We start from the raw sequence: 24931 nt of genomic DNA, 5'->3' as shown, positions 1-24931 counted from the left end.
TGTACATCCATGCTGCTGCTTCCTTCACTAAAATGACCACCACAACTGCTTGACACTCAAGCAGACCCTATTGTAGCAATCTGGCTGCTCCCTCTGCTAGTTAGCTTCTTAAGATCGTGATAATATGCTTACCTGACTTTTGCCACACTTCTAGTTCTACGAAGTAATGTATACAACCAAGATCCTTCATTTCAAACTTAGATGTCAACTCTCCCTTACACTGAAGCAAATCTTGGCATCTTTGTCTATGACTGAAGCAAATCCCCCTGACATTGTTCCTCTCTTTGTTATGTTAATCTTTCTGCTCCTACTAGAAACAAGTCATGTAATAACAAGATCAACCAAGATCCATGAATCCAAGAATACCAAGTTTAATGTATCTGCTTGTGATCGCACAAAGCGTTCTTTAGTTTGTAATCATGAGACTTCTTCCCAGCCCTGAGGTATCTTTATGTACACTTCTTATTCTTCAATAATTGAGAAAGTGATCTCTGCATCTACCTGGAGAAATTTTCAAAGCATTAGAAATTCTAACAGAAGTGTACTTGACAATTGAAGCAAACATCTTGTCATAGTCTTCTCCCTCTTTCTAGGAGAAGCCTTGAATATTGCTTTGTACTTCTCTATGTTTCCATCCAATGTTCCGCCAAGTTTTGGGGACGAGGAGGCGAGGGAGAGGGGGTATGCAGGAGCGTCCTATGCAAAAGCTCCCCACCAATTTTTAGGAAACGTGGGGGGACGTTGGGGTCTTAAAAACTTGTAAATATAAAATATAAATCGAGGAATCATATAATTGAAACAAATTTAAAACGAAAAGCATGATCATTGATATCATTATCATATAAATTATAATCATCATACATGTAATTTTGTAACTACTAGTCTACTAACTTACTAACAATGCACAATGAAAATAAATTATAAATTTATAAATGTTTAAAGTTTTAAACTTTAAACCATATTGATGTTCCACTTTCAACTATGAACATTGAATATTGAATAATATGAAAGTCAAGTCTTATACATCAGCGACAACGTTCCGTTCAACGAAGGAGTAAACAGAAGGCTGCTTGGCGATGGTGGTAGTGTTCAATTCAACAAACGAGCAAACATAAAATGAAATGGGAAATGAACATAATGTAAACCCTTCCCGGTCGGTCAAAAAATATTAAAAATTACAATTTTTTTGTTTCATAAAAGAAATTTGCGATTTTTTCTAGGGAAATGACCCCTCAAGACCCCTTAAGACCCCTTTTGCCTAGGAAATGTTGGAATTTCTAAGTTTAACTGTTAGAAATCCTTCCTGTACTTTCTGATTTATCTCTTCCTACTTGTTCTGTTAATTAACAAGTTATTTACCATGTAAATATTGAAAATAAATACAAGTACAGTTTTAACACATATAGATCATCTACTGAAGGAAAAAACAAGCACACAAGTGACACCATTATTTTTGGACTAATGTCCCCGGAAAAACCAATGCAGGAAAACCTATGCAGATATCTGAGGGTTATATTATTAAGCAGTCTCAAAATACAATCTGGGTGCCAGAAATGGCTCACCCAATAGAGAATGCCCTCAGCAGTAGTACCTCTCAGTCGGAGACAAATATCAGTCCCAATCTGCCCCACAAAATCTCCCAGCTTCAGCCTCTAGGGTCTGCGTCAGCCTGTCTGGCCTAGCATTAGCTTGTTCGACGTAGCGTTAGCCTCTCGGGGCTCTGCGTGAGCCTCTGGAGCCTCTGCGCCTCCCATGCTGGCCCTCCTCAGGCTCTGTGCAACTCCTAGCTGCCTTTGCGTGGCCTCGGGCTGCTTCTGTGTGGCCTCTAGCTGGCTCTGCATCAACCCTCTCTCGGCTTCTGCGCTAATGCTCCCGGTACTGTCTCTGCCTCTTTGCTACTGCATTCACTGCCCCTCAGCTGCAACTTTGATCACCCCTTCGATTTCCTTAGCAAGCCCTACCCCAGAAAAATCGAATTCTTGATCAACTCGGTGTGTTCTCCAAGTGATCCTCAAGCCTCCTCTTATGCTTTTCTCGTTGACAATTCAATGGCCGAGATTGAGTACCTAATCAACGACTAAGATTAGATCCGGCTTGATCCATGACTTTTGGACCATTCTAACTCAGTTTTATATTAATTCACATTAATATTTTATTTTCCCTAAGTTTAGACTTAGGGACTCCATTAAAAATATTAATTATTTTAATATCTCCCAAACTGGTTAGATTCTGCCCAAACCATTTATGGGTATTAGAGATCTTATGTGCTTTAGCCTCTCCACCAATTTCGTGGCTAGAGCACATACGATGCTACCCCCAAATCAACACTCTCTCTTAGCGAGGACTGCGCTCTAGTAACACTCTTCACTGAGTATCACCCTGATCATTTGGCATCGGTCCTTGTGCTGATGCTAGGCCTGCTGCCCAACATCCTCTATACTGCTGCATCATGTACTGCTGCCCATGGCCCTGCCACTACCACTGCTGCATCTGCACTGCAACCTTTCTCATCATGCTGCATCATGTTTCCCATAGCACTGCCACTGCTAATTGCTGCACTGCAACTCAGTTACTGAGAAGTAACTGATCTCCCAACTCTGACATCTCCATCAGGCTAAAAACACTCCAATGTTGAGGCTCCCTCTGTCACTCCATCGGCATCCGTCTCTACCGACATCCACTAGTCCTGCTACTCCTCTTTGGGGCTCTCGTAGCAAGGTATAATCCAAGAGGTTGGGTACCTTGAGGATTCTGCCCCTCATCGGCGATAGTTCGTCTGACTACAACTCGATGTCTCCCCACTTCCTCTCAAGTGGTGTATGAGCACTCATGGCACAATGATCATCTGTCTCCACTTCTTTCTCTGCCCTTGCTGGCGCAGCCTTGGTCTTAGAAGCCTCTCCCTTGCTCTTCTTCCTCGGACACTGGCTCATATAGTGACCTAGCTCCCCATAGTAGAAGCATTTGACCTTGGAGAGGTCCTTCTTCTTCCGTTTCTCTTGCTTTCCCTCAGATGCTAGGGCAACATCCTCCTATTCCTCCTTCTTGATTCTGACCTCCTTGTCGCTGCTTCTCGCCTTGGTTAGCCTTCTGATCTCTTCTTGATGAAGCGCCGCCCACAGTTCCTCCCAATCTCGAAGGGTCGACCTGCCCAGTATGCTCTGGAGAAATACCTCCCAATCCTTTGACACTGCGTTCAATGCGGTCCTCACCAACATCTCCCCATCCGGCGTGGCCCCTATGGAAGTCAGCTGATCTCGGATCTCCTTCAATCAACCGTGGAAGGTGTCTATCTGTTCACCCCCCCTTCATCTGGTATGACCACAACTGATTTTCTAGTAGCATCTTTCTTTGCACGGAAGTATGCTGATACAATTTCGTCAGGGCTTTCCACATCACATTTTCTGTGTGCTTTTTGGCAATATGTGGTACTACATGGTCGTTGACCCCATCAAGGATGATGCTCTTGGCCCTCGCCATTGCCTCCTCGTACTTTTCGTTCTCAATCGGGTCAACTGGGATTGCTATCATGTTCAAGGCGAAGTGCTTGAGACAATTCCTGTCTAGAACGGAAAAGATCCTGGTCTTCTAGACTACGAAGTTTGAAGCTTCGTCTAGTCTGTCTTGATCTCTTACCCCATTCATTGCCATTTCGCTACTCCTCTTTCAACTCTTCCGAGTCTCTCTACTTTCCTCCTAGAAGTTCTTGGTGTGACTCCCTCTGAGCCTCGATTTTCCTCCTGGAAACCCCTCTGCCAATGTTGAGATGCCCCAACTCCGATCGTTAGTGCAACTGCAACACTGATCCGAATTTCTTGGCTAGAAATCCTCAGCAGCAACTCCCTCTACCTTGGTCTTGCCCTGTTAGGTACTGTTCTGACTACAGTGCCCCACCAACTTCACTCCGCAACTTACCCACAACCTCCTATGCCCCAACAAACTGAAGGTTAGAGCCTCTAGGCTCTGCGCAATCCTGGCACCAACAAAATCTGCACCTCTTGGCCACAGGCGTCAATCCTTCCTGACTGAGAAAGGTGACTAGGCATTGTGTAGATTAGGTCTGCTCCTCTCTACCACTACGCTGATCCTCTTCCTTGCTCGAACTGATGACGTAGGCACTGCGTCACCCCCTCCTTGCTGCTTTTCGGCTAGGAACAACTTTTGTCACTCGGGACAATTGTTTCTGCTGCTGCTACTCTGCTCGACTGATGCCCTCAGTTATCCAGTGATTTGCGACCTCGCTCTGATACCATGTTGGAATTTCTAAGTCTAACTGTTAGAAATCCTTCCTGTACTTTTTGATTTATTTCATCCTACTTGTTTTGTTAATTAACAAGTTATTTACCATGTAAATACTGAAAAATAAATACAAGTATAGTCTTAACACACACAGATCATCAATTGAAGGAAAAAACAAGCACACAAGTGACACCATTATTTTTGGACTAATGTCCCCGGAAAAAGCCAATGTGGGAAAACCGGTGCAACTATCTGAGGGTTTTATTATTAAGTAATTTCAGAATACAATCTGGGTGCCAGAAATGACTTACTCAAGAAAGAATTCCTCTTAGTTGGAGACAGATATCAGCCCCAATCCGCCCCACGAAATCTCCCAGCGTCAGCCTCTCTGGCCCAACGTTTGCCCAACATCAACCTATCTGGCCCAGCGTCAACCTTTCAGGGCTCTGCGTCAGCCTCTGGAGCCTCTGTGTCTCCCGCGTTGGCCCTCCTTAGGCTCTGCACAGCTCTTGGCTGCCTTTGCGTGGCCTCTCGCTACTTCTGCATGGCCTCTAACTGGTTCTGCGTCAACCCTCTCTCCACTTCTGTGTTGATGCTCCCGGTACTATCTTTGCCTCTCTGCCACTGCATTCACTGCCCCTCAGCTTCAACTCTGATCACCCCTTAGATTTCCTTAGCAAGCCCTACCCTAGAAAATCGAATTCTTGATCAACTCGGTGTGTTCTGCAAGTGACCCTCAAGCCTCCTCTTATACTTTTGCTCGTTGACAATTCAACGGCCGAGATTAAGTCCCTAATCAACGGCTAAGATTAGATCTGGCTTGATCCATGAGTTTTGGACCATTCTAACTCAGTTTTATATTAATTCACATTAATATTTTATTTTCCCTGAGCTTAGACTTAGGGAATCCATTAAAAATATTAATTATTTTAATATCTTCCAAACTGGTTAGATTCTGCCCAAACCATTTCTGGGTATTGGAGATCTTATGTGCTTTAGCCTCTCCACCAATTTTTGTGGCTAGAGCACATCCAATGCTACCCCAAATCAACAGGAAACGACCCCAATTGGAGGAATCGACCCCAAAAAGGAGGAAACGACCCCTTTCAAGTTTTCCCACATACCCTGTTTTTTGGGAGCATGGGGAAACGTCCCCCTCTCGTCCCCAAGTCCCCGGAGCGTGAGGGAGCTAGGAAACTCGACCCACAGGTGGGGGGACGCGACCCCGTGGAACACTTTCCATCTATTGCATACTTATAGATCCACTTGGAATTCACCATTGACTTTCCTCAAATCTCGATATAGTCTTCATTATGGCATCCTTCAAACTTGCTGGCCTGCCTGCTCCCTTTGAAATAGGAGCTCTTTTGATCATCAAACGTCACTTTGGGAGAATCCCCTTATCGCAAGCTTTGCTTCATTCTTCCCAATGCTTTCATTTGTTGCCAAAGCCTTGGTAGCCTTTACGATGTACCTACAACCCTCACGAGGAGGTCATGGAAGAAAGATTATAACCTAGCAAAAAGGAAACAAAGACAAGAGGTTAACAAATAATAATCAAGGAAGAGAGATATAAAGTACTTATCTTTTGAGGATTGTAGGGAATTGTCAACTCCTTTTTGATCCTTGTCTTCTTGCAAGAATGAAATCCATCTGCAATTTCATCATCCTTATCCTCATCATCAACATGTTGCTTTCCTTTTCTTTCTTGCATGAGCTAGGATTTCTTCTTTCAGCGGAAACATTGATCTAGGTCTAACTCTAGGGTTTTATCCACAAACCCTAGGGATTTCTTATCAAGAATTCTAGATTTCTAGGGTTTAGAAATAAGTTCTAAGAAGGGCTCACAACATCATTGTTATGCCTTCTCTTTTTACATGAGAGACCCCTTTAACTCCCTGTTGCTCCTAGCCTACTTACATAAATCAAAGATCTATTTGCAATTCTAGTAAAACATGTCCTTATCATTAGCTACTAAAGCTTTTGTAGTATCATTCTTGGATTTCTTCCGATGAGGATTGCCATCATCAACATTGCCCTTCCTCTTCTTATCGTTCGACCCTTCAGTGCATTGATTTTTATAATGACCAAACTCGTGGCAACAAAAACATTGAATATCCTTCTTTTGAGGAGTTGGTCTTCTATTTGCATTTCTTTGAAAATTTCCAAAATTTCTCTTTCCTTTGCCATTTTTACAGTGGGCTATAAACGCTTGAGAGTCATCATCTTGAGGTTTTGGAATCTTCTCCTTTGCGATAAGTTTAGATTCTTCTTGAGTACATGAGGTCCATAGTTCATCAAAATTTGGAGTTTCCTTTTTGCCACATATACTAGATGCAAATGAGTCCCGTGAGCCAGGTAAACCATTAAGTGCTATAGTCGCAAGTTCTTTATCATAAATGATATCATCAATTGCTTGAAGTTGATCTTCTAGTTGAGAAATACTCATGAAATATGAGGCCACAATATCATTTCTTGACATTTTAACATCACGAAGCTCATTTTTCAAACTCATTGCTTGACTAATGTTGTTGATGGCATATAATCCAACCAGGGCATCATACATCTTTGAGGTGTCAAGATTTGTGACTTACGGAATCAAATGATCTTTGATAGAATCTATTGTTTTTCCACGATACTGGAGTCTAGGTTAGAATCTTACAATCACTGACGCTACCAATCCAAGTACCACAACAAACTACTTTGCACATCGGAACAATAAATAGAAGTAAATCAACACATGCACAAAGGTGGACAACTTTTTACAAAACCCGACTTTGTTATATTAACAAAATTGATAATACAACTATCTATAGCTCCCGTACTAGAGATAATGGCCCTCATACATCTATTGATATAAGAATACAAGAACAAGATACACTGATCATCTAGCTGACGTTGTGCACCATCGCAGCTCCTTGATCGTATCTTGAAGACAACTGCTAGTCCTTGTGCTTCGAATCTGTGGCTCTTGCCTCTATCAATGGTCCTTCTCCTCTAGGTCACTGAACTCGGCTTCTCCAACTACTTTCTAGCTGATTGTTAGTCCTTCAATGCATCAACACATAGAGACTCATGTTGAGTTGTTCACAACTCCACTTGTGAACAACTTTCAACTGCCCACCGCTGCTCCGCTCCTTTGGGACGAAGACAAACTTCGATCTAGAGGGTTGCCAACTATCACTGCAAGATGTCCTCCAAGAATGAACTTGGGCTGACTCACTTAGCTGTCCTTTGTCCTTCATGGTGTTAACACTAGAGCCTCCAATCAACTTCTTCTAGTAGTTCAAGTGTCCTTCCTTGCACGACACTTAGGGCTCCAATCTTGACCCACCTTACAGCTGTCAACATTCCTCTTGGCAAGCTTATCTAGGGCAACTTTGAGCACCTACTTGTTGCCATCCAACAACGATAAGGTGCCCAATACCAATGTGTCCAAACTGGACCTATCCTTTAGCAACAAATCAACCTCAAACACATCATCACCATACCTTAGGTTTGGTGTTGCTTTGCTGTAGGTCTATGGTCTGGTTAGGGCATAATTTCAGTCCATGTCAACCCTTCCAATCTGCCACAAAGGCTCTCTACAGGTGCGACCTACCTCTTCTTGTAATCTGCTCCCTTTTGCTGCCACTTAAGGATTAATTTACAATGTTGTTAGGCCATTTAGCCCCTCCGAAATAGGCACCATAGACTTCATCCCTCACTGCAACTATGATAGGGAATGCAACCTACAAACAAAGGTTTGTCCACACTCCAAACGTCCCACAGACAACTTAGAACTCAACCAAATCAACTTGGCCCCTGCTCTTGATCTCTGCAGCTCTCAAACAGTCATAAAAGATGCCAAAACAAGCTTCCTTCTCCTTCGCTAAGGTTTGCCTTGATCTGCGGCCTAAACAAAAGTGCTTGTCTTGTGTTTTTTTGCTTCTTGGATGTGTCTACTTGTATTTATATGCCTCTTATGGGCTCTAATAACCTGTCTTTTAGGGATATAAATAACTCAACCGACTTGACTTTTGTTGTGTAAACCCAACCAACATACAAATAAATTATTATCTCCCAAACTACTAACCCATTCTTGGTGTTCTTTGCGTCCCCTAGTTCCATTTAGGGTCCTTTGCAATCTCCAAGGGTTAGGTGTGAAAACCTCTTTGTGGTTTCACACCCACAAGATTGGGTGCAAAGCCTAAACCTTGTGTTCTAAGCCCACAAAGCCATTTGTGGAGTTCATTCCTCCAAAACCTCGAACCTTAGGGCTTGGAGTACCTCCCAAGCTACAAATCTCAACACTCCCTCTTAGCGAGGGAGGTACTTCCAAGACTAGGAAGTAACTCGTCATCACTGTCACTGCTGGTGACACTAGCCCAACTCTTGGCTCCCATAACTGTAGCAAACCCTGTCGCATTGACTACACACTTCTCGGAAGTGTCACTGTCACTGGAATGCTTTTGCTTGTTCTTCCTCTCCTGAAACACTTTCAGGCCATTCCACGATTCCTTCTTGCCAGCTGTAGAAGTAGCCTTACTCCTTACTGACCACGTGCTCTTCTTGGGCTGCACATTCTCACTTTGAACCTGCAAACCTTCGCTAGAACTCGACTCCCTCTGAACCCCTAGAACCTGGACTTGCTTTCCCTTCTCATGATTTATAGGCTTGCCTGTTAGCCTATATAGACCATGCTCTCTAACTCCAATCACAACACCTGTGGAGCTAGAGCTTCTGGGCCTGAGTCTTTCCTTGCCACTTTGGAACAATACCTCAAACCCCTTCCAGTTGACCGCTGAGATATACATCATGTTATATCTAAGTCTTTGAAGGAATAGTACATTCTGAACTCGCATCACCTGACCTGACTCCATCCTTAATGGCACACCCCTTGATCCCTTGATCTCTTTTTGAGTCTTATCGCCCAACACCATGTGCAACTTCGAGTCCCACTCAGCGAGTGTCTCGAACACATCCTGCAAACATGTCATTTGCTTCGACGCACCACTGTCCATGTACCATGCAGCCTTGTTGATGGTACACTGAGAGAAATGAGAGATCAAGACAAAGTCTTCACTCTCTAATCTTCTGGAGAGATCATCCATCTTAGTGGAAGTAGCGACATCTGTGACCTGCTTTCCCTTCTTCTTCTCATCATCTCCTTGCTTCTTCCTCTAACACTTTGTCGAATAATGACCAAACTCTCCGTAGTTCAAACACTTGATGTTACTCAAGTCCTTTTGCTTTTCCTTCATTCTTGTTGCAAGTGCCATGTTGTCATTTGAAACCCAAACCCTCTAAATCGGATGAAGATCCTCGTCTCGCAACTCCTCCTGAATGAAGTCGTCCCACAACCTGTTCTAGTTTGGCAGCTTGTCCCTGGGAACGATCCCCTTGATGATCAACTTCCATTCTGGAGTAAACCCCTTCAAGAAAATCCTAACCATCTCAGAATATGAAACAGTGTCACTAATGGCGGGAAGGTGATCTTGAACCTGAGACAACCTCGTTAGATACGAAGTCACCCCTTCACCCTGTATCATCTTGGTGGCCTTAAACTTATCCTGCAATACCAATACCCGATTCTCGTTCTTATTCTGGAGCAAATTCTGAAGAGCCTCCCACATCTCATGGGAAGTGTTCTTCCCTGACAGATGAGGTATTAAAGAATCTTTGACACCATCTAGGATGATCAAGTTAGCCTTCGTATCCAACTCTTCGTACACTTACAACACCATCTAGGATGATCAAGTTAGCCTTCGTATCCAACTCTTCGTACACTTACAACTCCTTAGGGTTTGTTGGCTTCTCGATTGCTTTCTCGGCAAAGTCCCAGATTTTGTTGATCATCAGAACCAACTTGGTCCTTACCTTCCATGGACTATAGTTGTACAATCCTTCCAACCTGTCCTCATATGGGAGACCAACCTACAACTTCGACATTGCTGTGAGCCCTTCAACGACAATGTGACCGACTCCTCTTAAGTTGTACTTCGTTGTGTGCACACTCTGATTCATTGGCCCTACAAAGTGCCTCTGATACCATATTGTTTTTCCGCAATATTGGAGTCTAGGTTAGAATCTTACAATCACTGACACTACCAATCCAAGTATCACAACAAATTTCTTTGCATAGCGGAACAATAAATAGTAATAAATGAACACGTGCACAAATATGGACAACTTTTTACAAAACCCAACTTCGTTAATTAACAACTGATAATACAATTGTCTAGGGCTCCAGTACCAGGTATAATTGTCCTCATACATCCACTGATACAAGAATACAAGAACAAGATACAGTGATCATCTAGTTGACGCTGCGCACCATCACAACTCCTCGATCGTACCTTGAACACAACTGCTGGTCCTTGTGCTCCCAATCTATAGCTCCTGCCTCTATCAATGGTCTTGCTCCTTTAGGTCACTGAACTCGACTTCTCCAACTACTCTTTAGCTAATCGTTAGTCCTTCAACACATCAACACATAGAGACTCTTGTTGAGTTGTTCACAACTCTGTTTGTGAACAACTCTCAACTGCCCACTGCTGCTCCTCAGCTCCTTTGGGACTTCTTCCCTCTAATGCCTTCCTGCGCTGCTCTAATGAAGACAAACTTTGGGTCGGAGGGTTGCCACCTATCACTGCAAGATGTCCTTCTCCAACAATGAACTTGGGCTGACTCACTTATATGTCCTTTGTCCTTCAAGGTGTCAACACTAGAGCCTCCAATCAACCTCTTCTAACAGTTCAAGTGTCCTTCCATGCATTGTACTTAGGGCTCCAATATTCACCCACCTTACAATTGTCAACGTCCTTCTTGGCAGGCTAATCTAGGGCTACTTTGAGCACCTAATTGTTGCCCTCCAACGACCACAAGATGCCCAATACCAATCTGTCCAAACTGGACCTATCCTCTAGTAACAAATCAACCTTAAACACATCATCAACACACCTTAGGTATGGTGTTTCTTTGCTGTAGGTCTGCGGTCTAGTTAGGGTACAATTTCAGTCCACGTCAACCCTTCCAATCTGCCGCAAAAGCCTCTCTACAAATGCGGCCTGCCTCTTTTTGTAATATGCTCCCACTTGCTACCACTTAAGGACTAGTTTGCAATGTTTTAGGGCTTTCGGCCCCTTTGAAATAGGCACCATAGACTTCGGCCCTCACTGCAACTATGATAGTGAATGCAACCTACAAATAGAGGTCTGTCCACACTCCAAACGTCCTACAAACAACCTAGAACTCAACCAAATCAACTCGGCCCCTGCTCCTGATCTTGGTGGCCCTTAAACAGTGATAAAAGATGCCAAAACAAGACTCCTCCTTCGTTGAGGTTTTCCTTGATCTGCAACCTAAACAAAAGTGTTTGTCTTGTGTTTTGTTGCTTCTTGGATGTGTCTACTAGTCTCCACGTGCACTTGTATTTATATGCCTCATATGGGCTCCAATAACTTGTCTTTTAGGGCTAAAACTAACCTAACCAACTTGACTTTTGTTGTGTAAACCCAACCAATATACAAATAAATTATTATCTCCCAAACTACTAACCGATTCTTGGTGTTCTTTGCATCCCCTAGCTCCATTTAGGGTCCTCTACAATCTCCACGGGTTAGGTGCCAAAATCTCTTTGTCGTTTCATACCCACAAGCTTGGGTGCAAAGCCCACACCTTGGGTTCTAAGCCCACAAAGCCATTTGTGGAGCTCATTCCTCCAAAACCCTGAACCATAGGGCTTGGAGTACCTCCTAAGCTACAAATCTGAAGACTCTCTCTTAGCGAGGGAGGTACTTCCAAAACTAGGAAGTAACTCGTCATCGCTGTCACTGTTGGCGACACTAGCCCAACTCTTGGCGCCCATAACTACAACAAACCCTGTGGCATGGACTACGCCCTTCTGAGAAGTGTCGCTGTCACTGGAAGCCTTTTGCTTCTTCCTCCTCTCTTGAAACGCTTTCGGGGCATTCCACGATTCCTTCTTGCTCGCTGTAGAAGTAGCCTTACTCCCTACTAACCACGCGCTCTTCTTGGTCTGCACATTCTCCCTTTGAACCTGTAAACGTCTGCTAGAACTCGGCTCCCTTTGAACCTTTGGAACCTGGACGATTCCTTCTTCTTCTCATGATCTATAGGCTTGCCTGTCAGCGTATATAGACCATGCTCTCTAATTCCAATCACAACACCTACAAAGCTAGAGCTTCTGGGCCTGAGTCTTGCGTTCCCACTCTGGGACAATACCTCAAACCCCTTTTGCTTGATTCTAAGACAGAAATAATGTTATATCTAAGTCTTGGTATGAATAGTACATCTTGAACTCACATCACCTGACTTTGACTCCATCTTGAATGGCACGACCCTTGATCCCATGATCTCTTTCTGAGTCTTGTTGCTCGACACCATGTGCAACTTTGAATCCCACTCATCTAGAGTCTCGAACACATCCTGTGAACCTTTCATTTGCTTTGACGCACCACTGTCCATCTACCATGCAACCTCGTGAATGGTACCTTGAGAGAAATGAGAGATCAAGGCAAAGTCCTCACTCTCCAATCTTCTAGAGAGATTATCCATCTCGGTAGAAGTAGCGACACCTGTGTCTTGCTTCCCCTTCTTTTTCTCGTCATCTCCCTGCTTCTTCCTTGGACACTTTGTCGAATAATGACCAAACTCTCCGTAGTTGAAACACTTGATCTTACTCAAGTCCATCTTCTACTTACCCTTCATTCTTGCTGCAAGTGGCACATCATCATCTGAAGCCCTCTTCTTCAGATGAAGATCCTTGTCTCGCAACTCTTCTTGAATGAAGTCATCCCACAACTTGTTCTAGTCTGGCCGCTTGTCCTTGGCAACGATCCCCTTAATGAACGACTTCCATTCTAGAGTAAACCCCTTTAAGGCAATCCTCACCATCTCAGAATCTAAAACAGTCTCATCGATGGTGGCAAGCTCATCTTGAACCTGAGACAACCTCGTCAGATTCGAAGTCACCCGTTCACCCCGTATCATCTTGGCGGCCTTCAACTTATCCTGTAATACCAATACACAATTCTCGTTCTTATTATGGAACAAATTCTGAAGAGCCTCCCACATCTCATGGTAAGTGTTCTTCCTAGACAGATGAGGTATCAAGGAATCCTTGACACCATCTAGGATGATCAATTTAGCCTTCGAATCCAACTCTTCATACACTTCCGGCTTCTTAGGGTTTGTTGGCTTCTTGATTGCTTTCTTGGGAAAGTCCTAGATTCTGTTGATCATCAGAACCAACTTGATCCTTTCCTTCCATGGACTATAGTTGGACAATCCTTCTAACCTGTCCTCATACTGGAGACCAACCGCAACTTCAACATTGTTGTGAGCTCTTCAACAACAATGTGATCAACTCGGCAAAGTACTATTAAAAACTGTAGCTAGGTTCGGTCTTCAAAATGACATGTAATTGTGATTCTATGTAAAGAGATGTAAAGAAGAAAAAATAAAATTATTGTATTGCTTGCATCATGGGTTTCATGAGCAAGAGATTTTATTTTGTGTCAAGACTCCCATTGAGAGTCATTAGGAGTTTTGTCATCTAGTCATAAAAGAATAAAAGAGTCATTGTCATGTAATGAAGTCATGTTACACATTGTAAATAGTCATTCTTGTCTATGTAAAATTCATCCTCTAAGACCTTGTCACTAGCCCTCCTCATGTCGGCCTACAACGAAGAGAAGAATCTAGAGGATGAAGTCGGCTTCCCTCCAAGGGATCATGTTGGCCTAAGGGTCATGAACAACCTTGTATATATACCCATACTCGGCCTCATTTAAAAGGCATGAATTTGGTCAAGCAAGTCGAGAAAGAAGCGCGAGATAGTCTCTAGAAGAGGTCTCCATATCAATGAAGCAAAAGGGAAGAAGAACAAAGGTATTCTAGTTTCAGTTTAGGTTATTTTGTCCTCCCACGTGCGAAGAAAGCAGAGCCGAAGGTAGCCAGAAGAAGTCGAAGTAGCTGCTGTCTATTGTATGGGTATAAAGCCTCTCTAGAAGGAGCCGAAGAAGAATATATTAGGGTTTCTGTGGTAGGGCTACTAGCCTACAAGAGAAGACCGAGGACCAAGGTAGCCGAGACCAAGAAGAAGAAGAAGCCGAGGACTAGAAGATCAAGGAAGCTGAGATCTAGAAGGGAAGGAAGCCTAGAGCTAGAAGAAGAAGAGCAACAATGAAGAAAGATGCTAGTAACTTGGTCTTGGGAGGACTCTAGAGTCAAGGTTCTTTGTCATGGTCTTGGTATTTGTCAATTGAAGATCTATAAGAAGAATTTCTGATTGGGTTTTCCTCTCAAGGAGTGAGAGGTTTTGGCCCTGGCTGACAAGCCTACATACTGTGTCTCTTGTCTTCTATTGTTTATTTGGTAATTGTCTTGATGAAAAGAACACAATAATAATATAACGAAGAGAATCCAAGAAGTAAAAGTATATCACAAGAAATTATCAAGAAGAGAAATCTCCTAACTTTCGATGCCCTAGATTTGTCAACATGGTATTAGAGCTAAGGTGACAGTTAAGGAAGGGCATCTAATCAAAGAGACACTCAAGGATCGAGTTTCAAGAAAGGCATCAAAGCAAAGTGAAGGATCTACATTGAAGAATCAAACCCTAGATCAAAGAAGGAAGTCCACTTAAGAAGCCTTGGGATCATCAAATAATTTAGGCGAAAGCCTTATTTCTAGTCAAGGCGAATAGATCTACAAATCGAGGCAACTAAAAGTCTACAACAGCAAGAGTGTTGAATCTTATAGTCCTTAGGAAAAGACCACAAAGACCCTCATCAAGATGAAGAGATCTACAAAGCAAGGCAACCCAAGTATAGACATCCAAGAGAAGCATTTCTAGGACTAAGATCACATCATCTTGGAGATCCTAGAAGCATTTCTGATCTGCACTCATTCACCACCGAGAAGTCAAAGTATCTTGAAGCCAAGAAGGCATTATCATCATCTTCAAAAGCTATAAGGCAAGCTCCCTATCATTACAACAAGAATCCCCTCCTTATCCTTGAAGAAAACCATCCGAGGAAGCATCAAAACATCCTCATTAATCACCATCAACAAAGGAAGCTAGATCTAAAGGAATTGAAGGAGAAATCTCCTTTATTTGTGAAGGGCTTTTCATTTAGAAGAAGATCATCCAAAAGGACCACTAATACATCTTCTTCATCCACCATCAAAGTGATGAAGTTGAAGATTTCATCTTCACTTGTCAAGTAAGTATCTTTCATTCTATAATCAAATTTGGTAAGATGACTTCGTTTTGAAAGGAGATCTATAAGCTGGTTGGGTCATCGAAATTCCTTACATGGAAAAGGAGGATAGGCATAGTCCTCAAAGAAAGTGAAGTCATTTAACATATTAATGGAAAGGTCTCCTCTAAATACCTGGAAAGGGATTCTTATGAAAGGTCCCCTCATATAGCAGTAATATAGCTCTTAAGAACCTCATTGGAAACTAAAGGATAGAAAGAAGTCATCTAGGACAAGTCTCATCGTACATCAAGTCAAAAGGAAACATCTGCTAGATAGGGATATGTAAGATCCTCAATATTCTCTGATGGAATCCTCATCGAAGGATTCACCGATCTAGAATGAAAGCAAGTGTTTCATCAAGAACTCTAACATGTGGAATTCATGGGATGATAATGACATATGAAGCAGATCAAGGGATTGAAACTCTTTTCAATCAAGAAAGCTGTTGAAAGAAGCCTAGATGGCCTAAAGGTAAATGAGGTATGTATGCTTGTATTCAATATTATAAAGTCATGTTGTATGGTTGCAGGTAACATGGATCACTGCTTGATCTTGAGAAGCGTGATCAAAGGAAAGGAATCTCCTCCTATGAAAGGTTGCCGAAAGGCATGGGTTACACTAGATGAAATCAACATAATATGTCCTCATATGAAGTATGAGGTGGTTGACTACAATTGAGGAACTCTGATTGGGAGCTCCTGAGACTGAAATGAGATAAGAAAGGAAGGAAGAGATCGTGAGATAATGCAACCCTGGTAAAGACAATCAACATCAGGAAGACCAAGAAGATTTGACTAGGAAATCTCCTGGAAAGGTATGAAGACTCTCGTGAAAGTCTGGAAAAAGATGGAGACCCTTGACAAGATATATCTTTAGGAGATGTGTCAACATATATGCAGGATGTTGATGCCTACAAGAAGATGTCATGATGAAAGACCATCACAAAGGTAATTATGATTTAAGTATTCATTATTTATAAACTAGTATCTGGATGGGCTTATGCAGGACTACTGAAGGAAAGAACTTTGAAGGTCTTCCATGAAGAACCATGTAGAAGGCTGCAAGAACCTTCTAGAAAAGAAAGCCTGATGAAGGTAGCATAACATGAAGCAATGCCAGATGAAGTCTGATGGATCGCTTTCCGATTAAAGGAATGATGACATGGCTGATGGATCGTCTGTGCCCTATGAAAAAGTCCCAAAAGATGAAGACTCCACAACAAAGAAGATATTCATGACATCGAAGAAAGGAGTTCTTCAAGCAACTTGTTGTACCATCATCTCCACCTAAGGAGTTGCTGAAGGTCCCTATTTTGAGAGGGAGCCTGGAAAGTTTCTTACTTGGAAGAAACTTGGAAATTCCTAAGCCAAGAGGGAGCTTAGGTACATTCCTTTTGTAGGAATGAGGAAATTCCTTTAATGGAATAGATAAGTCCTCCCTAATTGAGAGGGAGAGATAGACACATCATTCTGGTTTTCACCTGGGAAGACAAAATGAGAGGATTGGGTAATCATTTGGCATCCGATACTCTTTGAGGATGAGATAGGGCATCCGAGAGAAGAGTAGTCATGGAGGACCGATATTCTTTGAGGGTTGGGGAGTCCAAGATAAGAATAGTCCTCATGGAACACACCCTGAGTACTCGGGTAGGGTATGTTCCGAGAGAGACAATGATGAGAGTGTCTATAAATCATTGGTCTCGCTAGCATTGAGTTCAGATCTTGTGGAGAGATAGAGCTGTTAGTTAAGGCTCTGTGATGTAACAATGTTGGTTGATATGATGCTAAACAATTGGTTACAATTCCAATTCTTCTTATGAGAAATTCTTCAGATTGAGAATGACCAAGTACCATTATGAATACCTCCCTAGTTAAGAAGGAGTGTTGAAAAGTGTAATTAGGTTTGGTCTTCATAATGACATGTAATTGTGATTCTATGTAAAGAGATGTAAAGAAGAAAAATAAAATTATTGTATTGCTTGCATCATGGGTTTCATGAGTAAGAGATTTGATTTTTGTCAAGGCTTCCATTGAGAGTCATTAGGAATATTGTCATCTAGTCATAAAAGAATAAAAGTGTCATTATCATGTAATGAAGTCATGTTACACATTGTAAATAGTCATTCTTGTCTATGTAAAAGTCATCCTCCAAGACCTTGTCACTAGCCCACCTCATGTCGGCCTACAACGAAGAGAAGAATCTAGAAGATGAAGTTGGCTTCCCTCCAAGAGATCATGTCGGCCTAAGGGTCATGAACACCCATACTCGCCCTCATTTGAAAGGCATGAATTCGGTCAAGCAAGTCGAGAAACAAGTGCGAGATAGTCTCCAGAAGAAGTCTCCATATCAGTGAAGAAAAAAGGAAGAAGAACAAAGATATTCCAGTTTCAGTTTCATGTCGGCCTAAGGGTCATGAATACCCATACTCAGCCTCATTTGAAAGGAATGAATTCGGTCAAGCAAGTCGAGAAACAAGTGCGAGATAGTCTCCAGAAGAAGTCTCCATATCAGTGAAGCAAAAAGGAAAAAGAACAAAGATATTCCAGTTTTGGTTTGGGTTAGTTTGTCCTCCCATATGCAAAGAAAGCAGAGCCGAAGGTATCCAGAAGAAGTCGAAGTAGCTGCTGTCTATTGCATGGGTATAAAGCCTCTCTAGAAGGAGTCAAAGAAGAATATATTAGGATTTCTGTGGTAGGGCTACTAGCCTACAAGAGAAGACCGATGACCAAGGTAGCCGAGACCAAGAAGAAGAAGAAGTTGAGGACCAGAAGATGAAGAAAGTTGAGATCTAGAAGGGAAGGAAGCCGAGAGCTAGCAGAAGAAGAGCAACAGTGAAGAAAGAGGCTAGGAACTTGGTCTTGGGAGGACTCTAGAGTCAAGGGTCTTTGTCATGGTCTTGGTATTCATAAATTGAAGATCTATAAGAAGAATTTCTGATTGGGTTTTCCTCTCAAGGAGTGAGAGGTTTTGGCCCTGGCTGGCACTGTGTCTCTTGTCTTCTATTGTTTATTTGATAATTGTCTTGATGAAAAGAACACAATAATAATATAACGAAGAGAAGATCATAATCCAAGAAGTAAAAGTATATCACAAGAAATTATCAAGAAGATAAATCTCCTAACTTCTGATGCCCTAGATTTCTCAACAAGTACTTCGTCATGCACACTCTGATTCACTAGCTCTACAAAGTGCCTGTGATGCTGTATTGTTTTTCCACGATATTGGAGTATAGGTTAGAATTTTACAATCCCTGACGCTACCAATCCAAGTATCACAACAAACTAGTTTGCATAGAGGAACAATAAATAGTAGTAAATCAACATGTGCACAAATATGGACAATTTTTTACAAAACCCAACTTTGTTATATTAACAAACTGATAATACAACTATCTAGGGCTCCCGTACTAGCGATAATGGCCCTCGTACATCCACTCATACAAGAATACAAGAAGAAGATACAATGATCATCTAGTTGACGTTGCACACCATCACAACTCCTTGATCATACACTGAACACAACTGCTGGTCCTTGTGCTCCCAATCTGCAACTCCTGCGTCTATCAATGGTGCTGCTCGTTTAGGTCTCTGAACTCGACTTCTCCAACTACTTTCTAGCTGATCGTTATTCCTTCAATGCATCAACACATAGAGACTCTTGTTGAGTTTTTCACAACTCTGTTTGTGAACAACTCTCACCTGCTCACTACTGCTCCTCAGCTCCTTTAGGATTTCTTCCCTCTAATGCCTTCCCGCACTGCTCCAATGAAGACAAACTTTGGGCCGGAGGGTTGCCACCTATTACTGCAAGATGTCCTTCTCCAACAATGAACTTGTGCTGACTCACGTAGCTGTCCTTTGTCCTTCAAGTTGTCAACACTAGAGCCTCCAATCAACCTCTTCTAGCAGTTCAAGTGTCCTTCCCTGCACTGTACTTAGGGCTCCAATATTCACCCACCTTACAACTGTCAACATCCTTCTTGGCAAGCTGATCCAGGGCTACTTTGAGCACCTATTTGTTGCCCTCCAAGAACCACAAGATGCCCAATACCAATCTGTCCAAACTGGACTTATCCTCTAGCAACAAATCAACCTCAGACATATCATCAGCATACCTTAGGTCTGCTGTAGGTCTGCGGTTTAGTTAGGGCACAATTTCAGTCCACGTCAACCCTTCCAATTTGCCACAAAAGCCTCTCTACAAATGCGGCCTGCCTCGTTTTGTAATCTGCTCCCACTTGCTGACGCTCAAGGACTAGTCTACAATATTTTTAGGCCTTTTGGCCCCTTCAAACAGGCACCACAGATTTCGGCCCTCACTGCAACTATCACAGGGAATGCAGCCTACAAATAGAGGTCTGTCCACAGTCTAAACGTCACACAAACAACCCAGAACTAAACCAAATCAACTCGGCCACTACTCCTAATCTTGCAGCCCTCAAACAGTCACAAAGTATGCCAAAATAAGCCTCCTCCTCGTTCGCTGGGGTCTTCCCTGATCTGCAGCCTAAACATAAATGTTTGTGTTTTGTTGCTTCTTGGAAGTGTCTACTAGCCTCCACGTCCACTTGTATTTATATGCCTCTTATGGGCTCCAACGACTTGTCTTTTAGGGCTAAAACTAGCCCAGCCGACTTGACTTTTGTTGTGTAAACACAACCAGCATACAAATAAATTATTACCTCCTAAACTAATAACCCATTTGGTGTTCTTTGCGTCCGCCAGCTCCATTTAGGGTCCTTTACAATCTCCAAGGGTTAGGTGTCACAATCTCTTTGTGGTTTGACTTTGACACCCACAAGCTTGGGTGCAAAGCCCACACCTTGGGTTCTAAGCCCACAAAGCCAATTGTGGAGCTTATTCCTTCAAAACGCCGAACCCTAGTGCTTGGAGTACCTCCCAAGCTACAAATCTCAACACTCCCAATATCTGCCCAGAAGTTCAGACCTACTGCTCAGAAATTCAGACCTGTTGCCAGAATCTACCCATAAGTTCACACACGCAAAGCGGCAGCGGGATAGACAATCACATGTGTAAAGTCAAAGAGATACAAAGAGAGATGCTTGAGACAATTTCGTCCTTCTCCTTTGCTTGGATGCCTAGAAAATGTCTTCTTGTGTGTGAGATTGAATTGAGTCTTGTGGAGGAGGTCGAGTTCCTTATCTATAGTGTTTTGGCTGGCCTGAATGGGTGTCTATTCAACTAGGGCTGACTTGAGTTGAAGGAGGCCTGACTTGACAAATTTGGAGCCAAAAATTCATAATTTAAAATTCGAAATTTTCTCTTTTGAAACTGACATAAAGAACATGTCTTATATTAATCATTTCAAGAGCTAAAATAAAATGACATGAAGAACATGTTTTGCATTTTTCATTATATATATATATATATATATATATAGATATATAGATATATATTTCAAGGGCTAAAATATTAATTATTAACACTGACCATAGTTACAAAATTCAACATCCTTCTATATGGATAGAAATATTTTGAACATCTACCTAGCTTTTGCATATCTTTCTCATCAAATGTGTTATCTTTCTAATACCTGGTTGTTAATTTGATAAAAATTCTGAGATGAGGAAAACTGAACTCCAAACTCTTTTACTGAATATGTTGATTATTCTAAGAAATAATAACAGTGGAAAATAAATTCACGAAGGCACAAACGCACAATAAATAATGCACCAGAATTTATTCAGGAAACCCCAATTGGGGAAAACCTGCCAACTTGTGTGTTTTATTATTATTCTTCTCAGCAAAAATCTCAGAAAATTGATTATAAACACTGGGAAAAATTCCCTTTCAATTGACTTCCCTTCAACACACTGTTCTGCGTCTCTATATCCAACTCGGCCTCTACATACACAGTTGTACGGACTTGTACAGGCTATTCGGTCCTCCTGCACAGGCTGACTTGGCCTTGGTAAGTGAGCACGCTGCTAAAGAAACTGCTGAGGCTATTCTGCCTCTTTCTTTTTGCCCTAACATGATGAACTGGAATCTCTTCTTGCTGACTAAACACACAAATTTCTAGTGCGTAATGATAAAAGCCAAGTCTGTGCCCTTCCCTTTTTATAAAATCGAACTGTCCCATTAACTCAAGTCAAACTGCTCAGATCGATTTACTATTTTTGACTATAGGAAAATTATAATTCTCATAAGTCAAAATTAAGTGAAGTATAACTGCGCCTTAGCTTCACTTGTGGATTCCACTGCCAAATTTATCGCATTTCTAAATGTAGCAAAACCCTTCCATCTCTAACTTCAATTAACAAAATGCGCTATGGCTCGGTTGTTAGCAGTTATGATTCTTAAGATATTGCGGCCAGATTACTAGTGCTTGTTTCAACTAATATTTCATAGATATGTATGATCACTTACTCATTTAACATGTTGAATGTAAATGGTAGTTGGCTGCAGGAGTCTTTGCTATGGTTTGATCTAGGAATGAACTGCAGATCATTAACCATGGTTTGCTGTAGGAATGAACTTTGCCAGGGAAAACAGATTGTTTTGAACTGAGCACTTAAAAGGATTTCTAAAATGTTTTATATATTTTACACAGGTCTGCAAAAATATTGTTGAAGAGAGTGGCATGCACTTAACTATATTGTTTATATGTGTTTAGTTCACATGGGTTCAAACCTTGTGTATTGTTTAATTCTAGTAAAAGATATATAACTTTGTCCTTAAAGACTTCTCTACAAAAATTGATAGTCTCCAACATGTTTCTGAGTGCAGAAAACCCCATTTTCCCTATTATCTTCCATGCAAAGTCTCCTTTTGAGTTAGAGTACATCAAATCATGTGAGCGGGAGAACAGTTTGAAGCTTCCTGAGGGAGAGGTAGTTATAACAACAAGATCTGAGCAACATATTGCGAGTGATGATGAGTGCTTCAATGTAGACTTGTATATGGATAATCTCTCAACAAACCAGTTTGGAAGGTTGCTTATTTGGTCCCCACGTTTGTCTTCAACTCACACCTTACTTTCAAAGTGAGTATCACCTTCAGATTCTTACCTATGTTTAGTGATTTCCCTATTGTTGAGCATTTTTCTTTAGGGCATTTGAAAATAAATTATGGTATAGTCATACATTAGTTAGAGGTCCATTGAACTTGGTTGAAATTGTCTGCTATGTAGACATAATATAATAAAACGGGTGAAAATAAGAAGGAATAGACCGGTGAAAAAGTTGGATACATGCTACGCTAATGATATTGCATGGAGTATGTCTTGCTCCTATAAGGTCTGATTTTTAGTCCTTGGCAGAAACTTCTATGCGTTTCCTGTGGGCACAATATGTGTGGCAGATATCCAATTACAAGGGAAAGGTATGGAATTCTGAACTCAAGGAAATTAGAGGATGCTAAAAAATCTTTTGTTTCTGTTCACTACCCGAATGTAAGTTCTGTTTAAACTTTAAAAACTTGAAAAGTTCAATCTGCAGGTCGTGCAAACAATACATGGGAGTCTCCGCGAGGCTGTCTTATGTTCTCTTTTACCGTACAGATGGATAATGGTCGCATTTTACCCCTTCTGCAATATGTTGTCTCTCTTGCAATAATTGAAGCAATTGAAGCAGTTTGTGAGGCCAAGGTGGTTTTGCTGCTTTGATTTCCCTTTTGCGTATAGATGTGTTAATTTTTCAAACCAAAGTCTTGCATTTTTTTTTTCTTCTGCATTTTTTTATTGGAATTCAAATTTTAACAAAATTATGCTATAAATTCCCTTTCTTAACATTATAAGAAACTTGAGATATCTGTGTAACTTTGAGACTCTGTTTGTTATGAGGTGGTGTCTATCCCGAAAAAGGGTGAGATTAAGATGGATTGCTTTTAAATAAAAAGGGGCAGTAGAGGTTTTTGGAAAAGCTACCAGTTGTGTTTGATTGAAGGCAAGCTTACTTGTGACTTTTATTTTGTTTTGCATTTGGAATCACCATTGTATTGCCTGAATCGTTTAACAAATCTGTTTATCTATCTATATATTGACCTATCAATTTATCTATTGTGAAAAATATATATTATATTAACAAGAGAATATTTACAAGAAAGCTGAAAATAAAATTGGAAGGGTATAGAGTCTAGACAATCGACCCTTATGTCTTCTTTAATAAGAATGTAGCCTTTGGTAGACAATTGCAAACATACCTCTACTTGCAAAAAGTGGCCAAAAAATTGGATCGAACTGATTTCATCAGTAAATAATACTTGCACCTTACCTTTTAGATGGTAAATAGAGCAATAATACAAAGACAATGCCAAATTCCAGTGGAAGCAGGAAGAACCAAGGACCTCGAATCATTGAACAACATGTTAAATTCTTTTATACCAGATCTGGTTTACTTTACTTCAACAATTTATTAAAAATCCAGAGAATATTTATCTCAGAAATATCTAAAATTGCTGATAAAACAAACACATTGTTATATTAACTTAGAAAATAAACTGTGTAACGAACAACTTTCGTCTACTTAGAGGAATGCTTTGATACCAATGTAACGAACAAGGTTCGTATACACAAAAAGAATACTCAGAATATCTGGTATATGTAAATATCCATTGTAGGACAAGTAATATATATTATATAAGAATATTTGAATACAAGTGAGATGATGACAATGAAAGCGAGGGCCTACTTATATACCTAGGCAGGTACCCCTTTACTAATGGTCATGTGCTTAGAGATATGCTTCTACAATACTAATTGTTAGTTAATTAATCATTATTACTATTTATTATTATTTATATTATTTCTATATATTTTATTCATAGCATTGTCTTCCTCTTCGAAAACTCTTTATCCTCAAAGCTTATTGCTGACAAGGCGTATCATCTGTTTCTTTTTCTTTTAACCTTTCGCATCTACTCTTCGAATTCTTGGAGTTGTCATATTCGTTGATACAAGATGATGGGATCCTCTAAGAGATAATTTGAACTGTCGCATTGAGATGGGATTTGACCATCCTAGGTTAACCTTCTGTGGAATCTTGCGGTGTCTGGAAACTTGTGATGAATTGTTATCACTTGAGTGGATTGTACAAACTTTAGTACTCTTTGAAACATATGTTTGTTGTTTTGTTCTGAGTGATACCATTATGTAGATTGATTGAAAAGTCTGCTCTTGTTATTCAGGTGTCGATAAGGAGTTCTTCTGTTTTGACTTTCCCTTATCATGCGTGTGGCAATTTTCTGATTCACTTTAGGTACTGATGTTGCTGAATTGGTTACAAAATCTTCACTTGGAATTTCCATCATCTTAACTGCAACATCTGAATATGTTTTTCCTTCAACTGGTTTGTCATTTTCTTGAGTTGTGATATTGATTGGATCTTTGTTCTTATCTTTTCCTTCAATGTACGTGGAAGACTTCAACACTTCTTTTGTGATAAATTCTTTTAATTTGTTGTT

General features: G+C 41.2%; 1 protein-coding gene across 8 annotated transcripts in view; it reads left to right on the top strand.

The window, feature by feature from the left end:
• LOC149266798 (biotin--protein ligase 2-like) overlaps window positions 1-24931 on the top strand; it is a 259505-nt gene that overhangs the window by 115054 nt on the left and 119520 nt on the right. For 7 of the 8 annotated variants that reach the window (XR_016260272.1, XM_089430971.1, XM_089430972.1 and 4 more), the window contains 3 exons: window positions 22259-22514; window positions 22791-22852; window positions 22957-23117. Coding sequence is in view for 7 of the 8 variants with exons in the window: in XM_089430971.1 (XP_089287097.1) it covers window positions 22259-22514; window positions 22791-22852; window positions 22957-23117 (479 nt within the window). In the remaining variant the exon portion in view is untranslated. The remainder of the gene's footprint in view (window positions 1-22258; window positions 22515-22790; window positions 22853-22956; window positions 23118-24931) is intronic. The other variant, XM_089430940.1, reaches the window with a different exon arrangement.

The sequence above is a fragment of the Pinus tabuliformis genome, chromosome 6, assembly GCF_031772625.1.
Source record: "Pinus tabuliformis cultivar Carrire ecotype Pingquan chromosome 6, CPIR1, whole genome shotgun sequence".
Lineage (NCBI taxonomy): Eukaryota > Viridiplantae > Streptophyta > Pinopsida > Pinales > Pinaceae > Pinus > Pinus tabuliformis.
Note: the sequence above shows the minus strand (reverse complement) of the source record. Positions and strands in the feature narration are given on the sequence as shown.